Source organism: Nicotiana attenuata, unplaced genomic scaffold, assembly GCF_001879085.1.
Source record: "Nicotiana attenuata strain UT unplaced genomic scaffold, NIATTr2, whole genome shotgun sequence".
NCBI lineage: Eukaryota > Viridiplantae > Streptophyta > Magnoliopsida > Solanales > Solanaceae > Nicotiana > Nicotiana attenuata.
The window spans coordinates 784,756-802,606 of record NW_017670360.1 but is presented as its reverse complement, the minus strand read 5'-3'; the positions used below and the strand labels follow the sequence as shown (position 1 = coordinate 802,606).

At 36.4% G+C, this 17,851-nt stretch overlaps 1 protein-coding gene across 1 annotated transcript; it reads left to right on the top strand.

Annotated features, from left to right (window-relative positions):
• Positions 1-244: 244 nt before the first annotated feature.
• On the top strand, positions 245-9,483 carry LOC109238347 (zinc finger protein VAR3, chloroplastic). The gene is made up of 5 exons (XM_019404780.1): positions 245-806; positions 1,628-1,745; positions 6,145-6,428; positions 7,204-7,302; positions 7,401-9,483. The coding sequence occupies exons 1-5, from the start codon at positions 265-267 to the stop codon at positions 9,115-9,117; spliced, it is 2,760 nt and encodes a 919-aa protein (XP_019260325.1). The 5' UTR covers positions 245-264; the 3' UTR covers positions 9,118-9,483.
• Positions 9,484-17,851: the final 8,368 nt, after the last annotated feature.

Genomic DNA, 17,851 nt, shown 5'->3' with positions numbered 1-17,851 from the left:
GCCCGAAGTTGCGCCCATTCCACGCGAGGTCCTCGTTCCGGAATTAGAGCAACCTCTCCTTCTTGATATCCAAAGGAGGGTAGAGCAGGCGCCCCTGGTTCTAGCATGGACGCCCCTCCAATAGTAGTAGGAAAAAATAAGAGAGAAAAGGAAGACCCAAAAAAGATTAGAAATATATTATTTTTCACTCTATAACCTTTAAAAAGCAAACAAAAAGAGAAAGAAATGCATAATATTGATAGTCGCAAGATTTTTCCCCATCGAATGGTCCATATCCAAACTTTCTCCAAACTATCTCAGACCCGCTTTAGCCAGAAGCTAATTCCCGTCTCAGTAATAAGCTTTTGCTGTACTTGTCTTTCAAAAGGTTTAGCAAAACCCCCAAAAATGGGCGGCACGTCGAGGTTCATCTCCCTCCTCGCCACTCCATTCCCCACTCTCCTTAATCACCTCCGACGCCCTTCTTTGCTCCACCTTCGCCGTTTTCCCTCCGCTTCACGTCGCTTCACAGTCTACAGTCACGCCCATATATCCCCTCTTTCGCCCATCAATTCCTCCCAACAACAACAACAATTCCACGCGCAACCCATTAATAATAATAATAACCCACTCAACTCCTCTTCGTCTTGTTTTATCTCCCACCCTTGGCCTGAATGGTGTAGCTTTATTAGTGTTCTTACTGCCAATGGCCAGCTAGCTCCCGCAGTAGAAGACTCCTTCGTGGCGTACGAAGAGTTGTCCGATGACTTCGTTCGTGCTGCCAGCGTCTGCTTAACTTTTGCTCGGGAACGCCCCAATCTCATAGGGTTTGATTTCTTTTCTATTTCTCTCTTTTCATTTTGTTTCTAGGAACACTTGGAATAATCTTAGCCTCTGCTACTAATTCGTGGAAATTCTCAATACTGTTATATTGCCTTGAGTGGTGGACATTTTATTTTTCGTCCTTGTTGTTTGATATTTTTCTTCAGACCCTTTTCTTTATAATTGAAATACGATATGACATAATGAAGATTGGAGACAACTTCAAACATAAGTGAATTAGATGGACGAGCACATTATCCACTATGTTTCAAACGGTGGATCACTTGCCATAGGGGATCTCTATGATATATAAAGAAAAGGAAAGAATACAGCTTGAAAAAGGTTATAGGGTTATTTGGTTTGGCTCACGAGCAAGAGTATTGGTTATCCATTTAAGTTCATAAGTAAAGATGAAGAGGCCTATCTGAAGGTATTCCAAGAAAAAAAGAACCAAATGGAGTGAGGACAGAGTGAGATATAGAAATAAATAATCAAGGACATATGTAGATATTGACATATGTTTGTATCTAAAGGCAGCTGTTGGAAGTATTTTATGCATATCTATACAAGTATGTATGTTGAAGATTGAATATTCCTGATGTCTCTTATTTGATTCGTTTAAAATTACCAATGATTGAATGTTGAAAATTTAAAAGTTATTTGATTTCTGAAATGTCTATGGCAAGAAGATTTAGTACTTCTCCAAAATAATTCTGCTCCTAAGCACTTTGCTTTAGACAAAGCACTGAAATGTAGGTTTTAGATACTTATGAGATAATATGAACATTATTTTCATCTTTGTGTGCTTCTGTTTCATGTTTTATAGATCGCTTTCAAGGAGGGATATTGAGATCGTGGTATCAAATGGGACACCATTTTTGTTCAAAGCTGCTCTTGAGACGGCAAGAAGAATGAGGGCTTTCTTGGGTATTGGCGGGAGCACGGTAAGCACAATGCTATGATAGAATAAAATATTCCGTTAGTCCGTTACAGCGTCCCTTCGTCAAATAAGTTTATTTTAAGAATTTATACATATTAAAACTGAGTTTAATATATGATTGCCTTAGTCGAACCAGTTTGGAAATAAGCTTAAAGATTCTGTTAAATGTGTGGACATTATACCAATTTTAAAGTAATTATATATCTTTAGTGCAAACCAATCCATGTTGGACCCCTTCAAGGTTGAGCTTCCTTATTAAGCTAAGTAGCTCAAAGCTAAATTGCTTAACTTGAGGAGACATTTTTGATACTGAAGTTGATGCTCAGTTTTTACTATGGTTGAAGCCTGGGAACCCTTATTTTACTGCCTTACAATCATGTTAATTGCAATTTTAAAGAATTGCTCCAATATGATTTGGATCTCCAGCCAAATGTTTGAGGAATAACTGAATAGTTACTGTTGACATAGTTTATAGCCCTTGGGTTTCTCGTGGCGCACGCTCGTCACAGAACTTGTCCCCTGCCTGGATCGAGCCTTCTCGGCGTTCTCGCGATGTGAGGCCATCGTGAGGCATGGTTGGTCTGCCCAGGTCCTTTCCCTGTAGTGATTGCGCAATTACCCCAAATTGCAATGCCTCAACATTTTGGCCTCCTAACGCTATCCCTCGACTCGAGCTCCTTGACTCAGTCCATGTGAGTTTCTCGCAACAAGCTCACTCTGGCCATAACTGTATTGTCTCATGTACTGATAAACAAATTGTATGGTCTTATGTTTTTGGCCGGGAACTCTCTCTTGCGGCGTGAGACCAGCTCGACAATGCGTCAGTGCCTAGACGCCAGCTCTTGTCACCAACTTCAAGTTTTCATCTTTCCTTGTTCTTTTATCATTACAAACCACTTTTAGACCATACCATACATAGATTATCATGTTCCTTCGTGTGGATCCGTTTACACCTTGGGGGCATAGTTACATCATTAGGCCTGTAATTAGCCGTAATTAACATTTAAAACTTACGGGGCTTTACGGTAATGAAGGTTGAGGACATCGTGATTAAGGCGTGAGTTGTGAGATAAAAAGCATCCTTTTGAATCTCCAAATAAGAGGATGATTTTGATTGATTGGTATTATAGTGGAGATGCAAATAGAGGTTCAGCTAGTTCTTATTACATTTATCATGCCATAAGGCCAAAAAATAAAATGAAAATTAGAAAATAGTTGGGCATTGGGAAATAATTCTCAAACTTCCTGTTAAGGATTACTTTAGACCAATATGCATTCATTTTAGTACTTGTTTTAATTAAATGACCTAGATGTTCCAATCTAACACTTGAAGGTTTGAGGTGTCTGATTTATGAACAATGCCCCCTCTCTAATTACTTAAGTTTTTAGATAAGGTGGTTCACATAATTCAATATGCTATCAGAAAAATCAGAACTTGGATTCAATATTTGCTGTCACCGTTCCAAAAAAAATTCATTTATTTGGTCCAAGAAAAAAATCAGACGTGCACGTGAGGGATCCAAAGAAAGAAGGTTTTAACAGCTTAAACCTTAGAAGGGTTAGTTCACACAATTCAGTGGTCACGTCACTTTGTTGCTATCACGTGTTTGGTCCCTAGTATTTTGTCCTTTTTTTCACGTGTTTGGTCCCTAATATTTTTCACGTGTTTTACCTATGAAATATTTTCACGTGTTTGGTCCCTAATTGTTTCATCTTTTTTTCTTTAAATCACGAGTGCTTGAGGTTGCTTCACTAGTGCATGCTCCATTTTGCAATTTGGACGGTACCTTTTCTAAAAAGAGTTATTCATGATCTACTTGTGAAATTAGGTTAAAGTTTCATGTAAAATAAGTTGGATCTTCCGTTTAATGATCTATTCGTGAAATTGGGTTGTGCCACATGACACTATCCATGATGGAAAAATTGGAACATATAGTTAAAATTTCTCTGTACACATTACCTATCTTATTTTAAAAAATAATAATATTCCTATACATAAATTTGACATGCTCACGTGCATGATGTCTAAATTGCTTATTTGATTCACATGAGATATGATTAGTCTAAGCTTTGTGAATGCACAAATAATAGAGATTAATGAGGATCATACTTCGTAAATACGCACCTTCGTCACAAAAAGAATGACGGGGTTGGTAGAGCGAATGCCAAACCCAATGTTTTGGATAGCGTGAGGCGATAAAAAGCGATACTTACTTTCTTTAAGACGCTAACTTTCACAGCAGCTAAGAATTATCTCAGGTTTTTCGTTAGTGCGCTCCGGAAAGAAGGAGCAAAGGCAAAAAAGCTCAAGTGATTTTCCCTTGACTACTGTCAGGCCAGGGAAGATAACTGCATAACCTAGGGAATACAAGAGGGCCCGCTTCACTCAGGTGAGAAGCGTAGCGCTCGCCTTTTTTATGTGAATCGCTTGGATAGCGTGCGGCGACAAATAGCGACGAGGGTTCGCTTTTCGATGCTCGCCTTTTTGCTGTGAAGCGACAATTTGTACAAAAAAATAAAATATTCTATATGTAACTAAATACTCAAATAGCAATAATATATTAATAAATATATCAATTTTCAAAAATTAAAAACTCAATATATAGCTGTAGTAGATTCATACTAACAAGCAACATCTATTCTTCTTCAAGCTAATCCCAAGCTATATCATTTATTTTATTACCGTCTGATGACGCCATTTCAATACTTTTTTATAGGAAAAAATTATCAAGTCAATATGCAATTAATTCTAACTCTTTAACTGAAAAAAGGAGGAATTTTCAGAGCAGAAAAAAGAAAAAAAAAGAAGAGAAGAAGAACTGAAGAAGCTCTCTGAACTGAAGAGAAGACAGCTTTTCTCAGACTAATCTGTTGAGTGCAGCAGCAGTGATAAAAAACAGGGCCAAAAAAAAAAAAAGAGAAGAAGAAAAAGAAAAAGGAAGAAAAGACAGAGCAACACAGACTCTGTTATGTTGCAGCAGCAGCGATAAAATACAGAGCCCAAAACAAAAGGAAAGACGAGAGAAGAAGAAGAAAAAGGAAGAAAAAACAGAGTAACACAGTGTTGCTCTGTTCTGTTGCAGCAACAGCGCTTAAAAACAGAGCCCAAAACAAAAAGAAAGAAGAGAGAAGAAAGAAGAAAGAAGAAAGAAGGAAAAAAAATTGGACAGAGTCACAGAGAAGAAACTCGAAGAAAGAAGAAAGGAGAAGAAGAAAGAAGAAAAGAGATGAAGAGAAGCATACGTGATGAAGAAAGAAGAAAGGAAATCGCTGGTCTGCTGTAGGTTTGCTGTCGACTTGAAGGAGAAAGACTAAAGAAATCGCGAGCCCTAATTTGCGGTCGCAGTGTGGTTCAGCCTTAACCCGCAAAGACTTCAACCTGCACCCCGAAGACTTCTCATTCCTGCTTCTTGAGCGCCTATGGGTTCGTGTTCTATATCACTTCTGATGGGGTTTCTATCCATCTTTCCATCACGGTATTACTTTGCTATTTGCCAGCCAAGAGTATTTAGGCTTGCAACTAGCAAGCAGCTGCAGGGGCTCACCTTTGGGCTTTAGAAGAACAACGTGTAGGCTAAATGACTTCAACACTGAATATCCCAAATAGTCCTTTAGTCTCAAAGATTCAAGATGAGTGAATCCTATATCTCTTGAGAGAAGTTGGAATGATGTCCAATCATGTATTCCATGTCAAAATCAACCTGATTTTCCAGATCTCTTTGTTGCATTGCTGAAAAGAAGAAAAACTGTCTTGAAATCCTCCACTTTCACCATAAACTGTATCGCTTTGTGCTATTTTAAAAAAAAGTTATAATCTGTCGAAGGGTTTGTGTGATATTTCACTACTAAAGAAGCAGATATTTCCCTGCTGAGTGGTTTCATTCATTAGGATCTGAATAGCCTAGATGTAGCTTCAAAAGTTTTCTTTTTTTTCTTTTTTGTATTGACGAATTTTTAGTTATTAAAAGTAGGGTGTCTTCCACGCCCAAGGGTGTGGCTTAATGGTCAACGAAGTAGATGTGGAGACCAGGGTTCAAATCCCAGTAGGAACAAAAAACATTAGACGATTTCCTCCCATTTGGCGTGGCTTAATGGTCAATGAAGTGGCTGTGGAGACCAGGGTTCAAATGCCAGTAGGAACAAAAAACATTAGATGATTTCTTCCCATCTGCCTTAGCCTTGCTGAGTGGAGTTATCTATCTGGTCAAAGTAATCTGCTATCCTGTGTCTTGTAATTTTATTCTTTATTTCTTTTCTTTTAATTTTTTGCTGAGTTGTTGAAATAACTGTAGTTGTTGCACCTTTAATGCACATGTGATATAGTGTTGCTGAATATTGTTTTTCTTTTTACCTTTTAGGTTGTTTATTTTATTTTTGGAACTTAACCTCGATTAAAATTTCAGGTGCTCGACCGTGACAATGCAAACACAAGTGATCTCATGAAGTACATATTAAGTTATGCAAGTAAACCCACCATGTCTTCAGAAAAGAACTCTCTCTATAGCAGGGAACTTATAGAATCATCTTGCCGGAATCTTCTGCTTGAGTTGGTTGAAGTGAGCTGTGGAGCTCCAGCAGTGAACCTGCCTTCTCCAGAGCAACATCAGTTTTCAGGTAGATATGGACAAACACCAAGGCCTATTAGACAAAATCTTGTAATGAAGAGAGGCGACTGGATATGCCAAAAGTATGTACATACAATTGTCTTGTTCTTGCCTTTCTTATTTCTAAAATTCTTCTTTTTAGTTTGTTGTCCATTATTTCAGTACAAGGACAACCCCACTTCTAGTGATCCTTCGTACTTTTGATTAATTCCATTAGGACGTGAAAAAACAATATACTTCCCTATTAATATTCATGCATAAAGGTTTTCCAGTATTCTTGAAGGTTAAGATTATTATATATAGTATAACTCATTTTCTTGCATGTTATTCATTCCTCACCTTCTAACATCTTCTTTCCATGAGTAAAGAAGTGAATATCTAGAATCTATTCTGGAATTCAGCTGTTTTAGGTTACAGTGGCACGTAATCTAACGGACGTGGAGAGTAACTACCCTAGTCCTTTCTAGAATATTGAGTTAGGAGGGTGAGGCAGTTGTTCTTTGGCGTATATGTTATGGTTGAAGTGAAATTAGGTGAGATCATGGCTGGAGCAGAAGGGGAGGGTGTGCAACCGCTTCGGATCAACATTTTCAGTCCTTTGGAGATTAAATGGAAATAAGAATATTAATGTTTACTTTTGTTGTCATTAAAGCTATTTCTTTCACGGACATCTAGCTCTACCAATAACATAAGGTGAATGTACTGAACCGCAAAGTAAAATTATTTGCGTCTTTCATAGTCTATTCTTCTCTTTCCCTTGCTTAATCCAAACATAGTGATACTCTTGAGCTTGTTAATTTGTTGGTTCTTGTACTTTGATAATCTTTAACGGTCCAAGACTGCATGAATGTTGATCAGGTGCAATTTCATGAACTTTGCAAGAAACAACAAATGCCTTGAATGTGAGGAACCTAGACCAAGGAGACAGCTGACAGGCGGGGAGTGGGAATGCCCTCAGTAAACACCAAGTCTTTGTTTATGTATTTCAGTCATTAGTTCTTTGCATTTTTATAATCATGTAGGATATGTCCTTTATTATTTTGTTGGTTTCACAGATGTTATTTCTTCAATTACGGGAGAAATGTGGTATGCCTGAAATGCGACTTCGGACGGCCAGCTGGGGTTTCACTTGGAACTACTCACTCCAGTTCAGTGACAGGGTACAACGGGAACTCTGCGTATGCAAATGGTATTGATCCTAGGTTGGCTGAGAATGAGGAGAAGGCACAGCGTTGGTTTTCTAAGGTTTCTCAGATGAACAATGCATCTGATATCGATAGTGCAGCGGCTGATGATGATTTTCCTGAAATAATGCCGTTGAGGAAAGGAGAAAATAAATTTGTCGTCAGCACAAGGAAAACACCCTTGGAAAGGAGATTGGCGAACTCCCAGTACAACATGAACTTGGGTAACAATGTTATCCCAGAAGGTGAGACTTTGACTGGAGCTGCAAATAATATCATTGACACATCAATGAAGCAGAATATGGATCAAATATCTCGAACAAGTTATATGGGTGTTGCTGCTGATGAAAACACTGAGTCAGCTATTTATCAGAGAGGAAAAAGTTCTAACCATGTTCCATTTGTTCCATTACCACCAGACATGTTTGATAAAAAGAATCAAACTTCAGTAATGGATGAGAAAGTGAATGAAAAAGTTGGTATCTTTCACTCTCCTGAGGCTAGTCACCAAACAAGTTCAGCGAGTGTCGGCAATGACTTTGGAACGTCCGTGGAGAAGTTGCAGTCAAATCGCCCATTCAGCAAGGATAAAGAGAGAGAACAAGCTGAGAAGTCAGCGAGCTGGTTCAAGAAAATTGCGGAGCTACATGATGTCAAAGACTTACCTAGTGCCATCTCTGATGATGACTTCCCAGAGATTATGCCAATGCGTAAAGGAGAAAACAGATTTGTAGTTAGCAAGAAGAAAGATCGTTCTTTGACTTCTCCAATGTACAAAAGACAAGTGGCCATGGAACAGGCAAACAGTAGTAGCTTTGTCCCATTTGTTCCATTCCCTCCTGGCTACTTTGCGAAAAAGGACACACAACAGGCAGATAACGCAGATTCTTCCTCTGTGTCTAGGGTTGAAACTTCATCTCTATCCAGCAACTCATATCACAAGGGATCACCCTTGAATCCTCTTTCCAAAACCTATTCTGAGACGGCAGATGTAGAGAAGACACATCAAAAGTCAGATGATCCTGGATATAAGTTCACAGATATGAACAATCTACAAAGAACTGATGATCGATTTACAAGCTCAAGGTTTGTAAGTCCAAATTTTTCTGGAGATCAGGGGTTCCCTCCTATTGGAAACATAGGTGAGACTTCTCTTGCTTCCGATGCTTCAAGCACTGATAGTAGTGGCAGTAGAAACTCGGTGAAAGATGATGTATCCCCTTCTGAGACTGTGGGAGTGGGTTCACCCCAGCTGCCAGGAAACCAGAATATCAGAAGTGGATGGACAGGAAAGAGCTTGGAGGGGTCTGCTGTGAAGGAACCAGATCCCTTGGACATGTCTGAAGAAGCCAAAGCTGAGAGGTGGTTCCGCCGTGTTGCTCAGATAAAAGACATTTCTGAATTGAGTCAGATACCAGATGAAGACTTTCCATCGATAATGCCAATGCGCAAGGGGGTTAACAGGTTTGTGGTGAGTAAGCGGAAAACTCCTCTTGAGAGAAGGTTGACATCTACTCAGTACCGGAGAAATCTTCCCGTTGTAAGTTCTGATCCCATGAAAAAAGAAAGCGACAATAGTGAAAAATGAACCAACAGAGACACCACGCCCAAGTTTCTGCAGGCAAATTTTTGTTCTCAGAGCATTCAAGCTAAGCATGAGCATGCACTTACTGTACGTGTAATCAATAATAATAAACTAAAAATGTGCAAGTTCGCACAGATTTTATTATGGCTTATTCAGTGTAACAAATTGCATATATGAATGAAAGCCAACAGATACTGGTTCTTAGGTGTATGGTGTATCTCTTGTTCGATTGGTGGTCTTCGGCTTTACCATTTGTGCCCTTGTTGATTTAGATCTGGGCTAGTTCTTTTTGACTTTCAGAAGTCAGATATAATGTGAAAATTGTTAGACATGACATTTAACATTTGCAATACATTTTTATTACATTTTCATCGCAATCATTTTCAAAAACAATTGTTTATAAAATAAAATTTTACATTGATGTGATGATTATAATTCTAGCTGTAGATTCACATCCAACTCCCTAAACTAGGAGGGTGTTTAGCATAGCTTATAAGTTGGTCAAACTGGCTTATATGCAGCTTTTAGTTTATCTACTCGTTTGGTAAATACTAAAAGTGCTTATAAGTCAAGTGTGTATAAGCCAAAATAAGTTAAAAGGCATAAGTTGATTTCCCCAACTTATGAATTTTTAGCTTATAACCACTTTTAGTTTGACTAATAATTTTACTATTTTATCCCTAAATTACCATTTTTAAATGTCCTGTCTCCTAACCCACTCCGTTTCCACGACTTCGTTCCACCCTTTTATTTTTCTTTGTAATGTTTTGGTCCTTTTGGATGAGCCTCTCCATTATTTTCTTAGATTCTTAACTTACATTGTTGTGTAAGACCTTACGGTGGAAATCGCGTGGGGTAGTCACTGTTTAAGCTGGTATTTAGTTTTTATCCAGCATTTTTAATGCTTAGCAATAGTAGCCACTAGTCTATTAAAATTAATATGAAAAGACTATGTTACCCTTTCCTCCCCAAACAGAAATACATCGATGCATTCAAAACATAAAGACTTCGTATTCTCTGATGTTCTCTTGGTACAAATCTTTTAATTGTTAAATATTGGTTCCTACAGTTAAATTAATCAATTTGGTGTCTATACAAGGTGCAAATAAGATTTTCCATTGTCGAGACACTTCATGACTTGAAAATCCACAATTATACTACTTCTGTTATTTTTAATTTCAGCCAATATATAATACATAGGTAGAAACAAAACATCCTTAGAGAATTCATTTTGGGTCTATTACTAAAACAAATTAAACACCTTTAACTGTTTAGAGTTGTTGCTTAGACTATGCTTTGACAATTTATTTTTAGATCTAAAAATTCTGAAAATAAGAAAAAGAGTGATAGAGTAAACAGGAAATGTAATTCCTTCCCATAAGCTAAGGACATGTAGTTCTGAAGTCCTAAAGTTAAATTCAAAAGTCTAAGGACATGTAGTTCTGAAGTCCTAAAGTTAAATTCAAAAGTTAAGGACATGGTCCTGAACTTAGAGTTTCAAGTTCAAAAGTTAAGAAAATGTAGTCTTGAAGTCCTAAAGTTAAGTTCAATAGTTAAGGACACAAGTTCAAAAGTTAAGGACAGGAAGTCCTTAACTTACAGTTATAAGTTCTAAAGGACATGCAGTCCTTAACTTACAGTTACAAGTTCAAAAGCTAAGGACAATAGGTCCTTAACTTTGATTTCCAAGTTCAAAAGTTAAGGACAGACAGTCCTTAACTTACAGTTACACGTTCAAAAGTTAAAGACAATCAGTCCTTAGGTCCTGAGCTTAGAGTTACAGGTTCAAAAGTTAAGGACATGTAATCTTGAAGTCCTGAACTTAGAGTTTCAAGTTCAAAAGTTAAGGACATGTAGTCCTGAAGTTAAAGACATGAGCAAAAGGGTATTTTCGTCTGGGCAGTTAAAGTTTATTAAACCAGTGGCTAAAGACTAAAGACATTTAAAACACTGACTTTAAAATAAAGACAGGAGCTGTTAGTGGCTATTTGTGCACATCGCCTGACCTTATATGCTTTTAATTCTTTAATTGTTAAAACAAATATTGTTGGTGGTGACTATCATTAATAAAATGATGAATTATTCTATCCTAGTAAAGAAATGCTGCATGTTAGTGTATTTACTTATTGTTCATAAGCCTTTCATCTTTTTCTTTTCTTCTTGATGGAGATTTTTTTTATTTTTTTATTTTTTTGCTTCTTCTTATTTTTTTATGAGAAAAAAAAAGAACACAAAATTCTTAATGTACAATCACTGCACTTATTGGGGCATTTGCATCTATATCCGATTTTTGTGTCACGTTTTAACTTGTGCCCGCTTTGCAAAAAAAATTACAAGCGTACCCGCTTTTTCGCATAACTTCAGCATACGGAGCTGAAGTAGCAAAGGCAATCACGCAAAATTTCAGCATTCTAGTAGCCGGGCTTGAATTCAGCTCTAGAGCTGAAGTTTTTGTTTTGTAACTGGCAAACTTTTGTTTTGTAACTGGCAAACTTCAGCTCTAGAGCTGAAGTTTTTGTTTTTGTAACTGGCAAACTTCAGCTCTAGAGCTGAAGTTTTTGTTTTGTAACTGGCAAACTTCAGCTCTAGAACTGAAGTTTTTAATTTTGTAACCGGCGAATTTCAGCTCTCGAGCTGAAATTTTTATTTTATAACTCGCGAACTTCAGTTCTAGAGCTGAAGTTTTTGTTTGTAACTGGCGTTTAAAACCCTTGAGTATGTACGGCTGCACTCTCTGCATCCACGGTGACGACGAGGAGCAGAAGAAGAATGCCTACTGTTTTCGATCTTGTTCGTTTATATTCTACAAAAGAGCTGCAGCAGCCTCAATTGTCTGTTGACGTAATTAAAATGATGGAACGAAGATTACCATCAATTGAGAACAGAAATGCTCATGTTCAGCGTTCAGGGATTTGGAGAGACAAACAATGAAAATATTGTTTGTCTTCTTTCAGCTGCTAGATCCTTTTGATAGATCAACTTAAGCAAATTAAAGTAGTACATTTATTCAGATGTTTGTGCTTTTATCATTTTTTGTTTCCTAAAACACTAGTGTCCTAGCTATGAGGGAAAAAAAGAAGAAAACACAGACGTTTCATTGTTACATCAATGTTAAGTAATGAAAAGATATAGAGATTATTGGGAGAAGGAGGAGGAGAAATGGGGCTGAAGTTGTTTAAAAAGTGGGTACAAGTTGAAACCTTAAAAAAAAATAGATATAGCTTAAACGGGGGCGACCAAATAGGGCGCCCCGTACAATTTTTACTACTTATTGGGTTTTTACTTTGGGTCTTCAAAAATATCATAATTGAATGTTTATTTTTAATTAGAAAGAAAGAAAATTTGAAAACATGTATTCTTATTCAAATATTACACGACTATTTAAGTATGTATTTACCAAAAATCTACAAATTATTAATAATTGCATATTAGGTTATCACAAAATAATTTATATTTAATTTAAAACAATCTTATCTGATAAATTTAGAACTAAAAAGTAAATTAAAACATAAAATAGTTTTCATTTGGAATAACTTAGAATTAAAATTCTTGCAATAATCATCTCTCTGTTAGTATGAACAATCATAAGGGTATTTGAGTTAGTTTTACATAAAAAAGTTGCATATAAGTTCTTTTTTACCAAACACTTTAATTTCTCATTATCATTTTCAGCACTTTTATCCAAATATATAACTGTTTATTATTTATAAAATCAGTTTCAACACTTCACTGTTTATTAGTTACTTTAAATCAACTAAGCCAAACAGGCTCTTAGAAGCTTTGTCAACTTAGTTAAACTTGTGGATGCCATATCAACATTGCCTAGGTTGCACACTCTGTACATTTCTTTTTCAGCAGTCTTCATCATCTTGGCTTGATCTAATAATATGGATATTGTCTATCTTCTTAGATGCTGATGCTGTGGAAGCCGAATATATAGAGTGATTAGATCATAATTACTATATTTAAAGGTAGTTAGTAAATAGTAAGTGAGACAATAATAAAAAGAACACCAGAAGTTTACGAGGTTCGGCAAAATTTGATTTTTGCCTAGTCCTCGGACACAATCAACTTAAATTTTATTTCACTCCAAAAATACAAGTGAAATATTACAAGAGAGAAAGAAGATTCAAATGTCTTAGGGGATAGGAAGGCAAGTGAAAGATCTTTTACGAATGAACAAAACCCTTGCTATTTATAGAAGGAAAAAAATTGCCTTAATAATGTCATGCATGACATCACATTAAATGTGATCATACAATGTAAATGCATGAGAAAATGCATCTACCAATTTCCTCATAAAAGAAGGCTTCCAAATGTTCACACTAGTTCACATTAATCTTGTCAAATTCAACAAATCCCCACCTTGGCAAGATTTCACTTTTTCAATTTTCTCTCATTGATAAATTTAATTGTGTCTTTAACTTCAATCTTCAAAGTTCAACAATGTTGATCAAGTTCAAACAATGTTGAAACTTGATCGCAGTCACTACTATTGTTAGCATATCGGCAGGGTTTTCTGCACCATGACTCCACCTTCTTCTGTAATATCGAACATCAATGTGCTTCGTCCTTGCATGATAAACTTGGTTCTTTGCTAATTGGATAGCACCTTGACTATCACAAAATAGTGTGATACTTTCTTGACCAATACCAAGCTCTGTAAGCAACCTTTGAAGCCAACTTGTCTCCTTTACAGTCTCCGTAATTGCCATGTACATTGTCTCAGTAGTAGACAAAGCAACAGTTGACTGCAAAGTAGACTTCCAACTAACTGGTGCATTTGCAAAAGTGAAAACATAACCAGTAGTTGATCTATGTTTGTCCAAATCACCCGCGTAATCCGAGACACAATATCCAAGCAGATACTGACTATCTTCCTGCTCAAAAATAAATCCAATATCTATAGTATTACGGACATACCATAGAATCAATTTCACAGCTTGCCAATGCTCCTTTCCTGGATCATGCATATAATTGCTTACAACTCCGATAACAAGTGAAATATTAGGTCTTGTGCAAACCATTGCATACATCAAGCTACCAGCGGCATTCACATATGGTACTCTTGACATATACTCTCGTTCGAATTCATTCTTCGGCGATATTGCAGCACCAAGCTTAAAGTGAGGAGCCAGCGGAGTGCTAACCGACTTCGTGTTCTCACTTATGCCAAATCGATATATTACTCTCTTCAAGTATTCTTTCTGAGATAGATAAAGTTTCTTTGAATGTCTATCTCTTCTTATCACCATGCCAAAAATTCTCTTCGCCTCACCCAAATCCTTTATCTCAAACTCCTTTCTTAGTTGAACCTTCAACTTCTCAATTTCCTCTTGACTTTTGGAAGCTATCAACATATCATCAACGTATAGGAGAAGATATATGAAGGAGTCTTCAAGATTGCGCAAATATACACAATATACACAATGATCGTATTTGCTTCTTCTGTACTTCTGCCGCAATATAAACTTGTCAAATCATTTGTACCATTGTCTAGAAGATTGTTTCAATCCGTACAACGATTTTTCAAGTTTGCACACCATATTTTCCTTTTGCAACAACTTTGAATCCTTCTAGCTGAGTCATATAGATTTCCTCTTCCAAGTCTCCATGTAAAAATGCAGTTTTTACATCTAACTAAACTAGTTACAAATTCAATTGTGCTACTGTCACGACCCAAAACTACGTGACCGGCACCCGGCATATTACCCAATTCGGGCAAACCAACCCATACTAGAATATCCATCTATATGACTAACATATGCATGCAGAAGCCTAACAGAATCATTTTAAATGATTAAAATCATACATGAAGTATAATCTTTAAATAAGTCATTTTCAATAATTGAAAATACATAAGCATAACAATGTCTCTTTCATTTCATGATATTTGAATGAATATCAATTACAAACCCAAAAGAATACTAATAGTCTATGGAATCTTTAGGACCCAAGAATAAAATAAACACTTGGGATAATCCCGATCAACTGAGAATAAAGAATCAACATAACAGCTACCACGAAATAGAAGTGGTGCCTCACCATACACCTCAGAAAGAGAGTCATCCTAACCTCATCTGCTCATCACGTACCACACCTCTTCCTGAAACATATAAAGTAAGCGGGACCTTGGAGAGGGGCCCCTGAGGGCTGAGTACACCACGGCGGTACTCAATAAGTGTCATAGACTCTCTCTAACTCAAGTTCCTGGGATAATGCTTTACAAAAATAATGCAACCCACATTGATATAAAACGATAACAATTATATTAATTAATACTCTTTATCATTTTAAATGAAAAGACTAGAAAAATGTAAATCATGATACAATCTTTTAAAACATTTATACCATTCCATGATTCTGATAAAAATCATGTAAAATTATTTCAACTTCATTAAGTCATTGAAATCACTTCCGGCTCCTTAGGCCTAAACATAACAAAATTTGCTTTTACCTTTTCACCGATAGTACTATACCGACACCAACATAATAAACAACTACTAGGTGATCGACCTAGCAACAAGTATTTGACCCTACTTGTCTGGGCAACTTCCCGTAGTACCGTACGAGTCGACTTAACCTCATTACTTTAAGTAATGATCATTTGCCTTCTCAATTGGGGACCTTATCCCACAAACCTCGACTTAGCCTTGGAATGTGTCCCTACACCGGCACGTATAGTTCCATAGTAATGAACTCAACATTCGAACCAATCTCGGTGGTCTCCACTAGTAACTCCCAAAATATTTGATATTTCAAAAATAGATTCATAGCATATTAGCCTCAAAGGATCTATTTTTATCAAATCATTTCTCATGGACAAACTAAACCATTTGAATAAAACAGTTAAACATATGATCTTTTTCATGTTAAAGTCTTTAGCAAATTAACATCCATCTTTCAAAGATACAACGAGTGATATCCATTAATCAAGTTTCAAAGGTAATACTTTTCATAAAAATACATCTTTAGCCCTCAAATATTTTATATTCTTTCAAATACTCAAGTTTGAATAAAACTTATAACATTTTCCTAAAACATCATTTGACATCAAATCTTTAGAAACAAGATTTTTCAATTGTAAAACAACAAAACTTTCTTTATGCAACACAACTCCAAATACATGGTGTCATCCTTTCCCGCTTGTCTCCACAAGTATGGATGCACATTTACAAACAAACTCACTTAATAACTCAAATATGATTTTAGAGAAAATCCCTCAAGAAGAGTAAGTATTAATCAACTTACCTCAAGTCCAAGCTTCAACTATTACTACGATGCTCCAATTTATTTAAAAGGCCCAAATACCATCACAAGTCGATATCTACATTTATGAGTTCACATAACGCATCACAACAATATCAATTAAACCAACTAAGTGCCTAGCACTTAGTTCCAACTTTACGATTTTCACAAAAATTCTTATTTCACCATTTGAAGTTCAATCCTTGAATGTCAACTCCAATTCATTCATTAAATGTGTTATGGAATCTAGTTGTTTCATTAGAAACTCAAAACGACGTCGTTCAAATAAATCCAACACTATTCATCTTCTCTACCAACAAGTTTTTCAATGTCAAAGCTAGGGTTCATCTATCCCACTCTTTCAACTACTTCTCCAACTCATAAGTCATATTAAAACACTCATTTATACTCCATAAGTAGTTTTCAAGTAGTGAGAATTACCTTTAAAAGCAATCCCAAGAAAATCCCTCTTTTGGTGTTCTTGGTGGATTTGATGAAATCTAGCAAACCCAAGGATGTTGCAATGTTAATACTAGTGTTTCTCAACATTAATTATCACAAAACATGGATAAAAACTCACCTTGGAGTGTATGGAATGCCCATGGCCGAGAGCCTCTCTCTCTCTAGAACCCCAAAACCTTCAAAATCTTCTTTCTTTTCTCCATAAAAATACTCATTTATACTCCATAAATAGGTTTCAAGTAGTGAGAATTACCTTTAAAAGCAATCCCAAGAAAATCCCTCTTTTGGTGTTCTTGGTGGATTTGATGAAATCTAGCAAACCCAAGGATGTTGCAATGTTAATACTAGTGTTTCTCAACATTAATTATCACAAAACATGCATAAAAACTCACCTTGGAGTGTATGGAATGCCCATGGCCCAGAGCCTCTCTCTCTCTAGAACCCCAAAACCTTCAAAATCTTCTTTCTTTTCTCTCTCCCTGAACTCCCCTATTTTTATAGAAAACAACATGCGTAGGCTGGCTGCGTAGCCTACGCAGATTGGTTACGTAGGCTTGTGTAGCCTACGCAACTTAACTCCTCCCCTCACTTTCATTCTGTTTTTATGTTACATCTCGCGTTTTCGTACGTCAAAAGATTCATCTTCAGTTAATCGACGTAGACTCGGGGATGGAATTTTCTTGAGGTTAACGTATTTACGCTATTTATAACAAGCGAGAAGTAAGTGTCTTGAAGGATAAAGGGTACATGAATTAAAGAAAATGAGTTTCGTTGAAAGTGGCCAATTTGGGATAAAATACGGGTCGAGCGATAATACCCGATAATTATGAAGTAGTACCATGCAAGGTACCATATGATCACGGTAGTATAATGTATAAAGAATATATAAATTATATTAAAAATAAGTAGAATTTTAAGTAATTTGAGGTAATTTTTAAATTATGCGGGTAATTGATTAATTACCGGGTAACGGGACATTACCCAATTAACTAATAAGTGGAAAAAAATTAATAATAAGTTATACCCC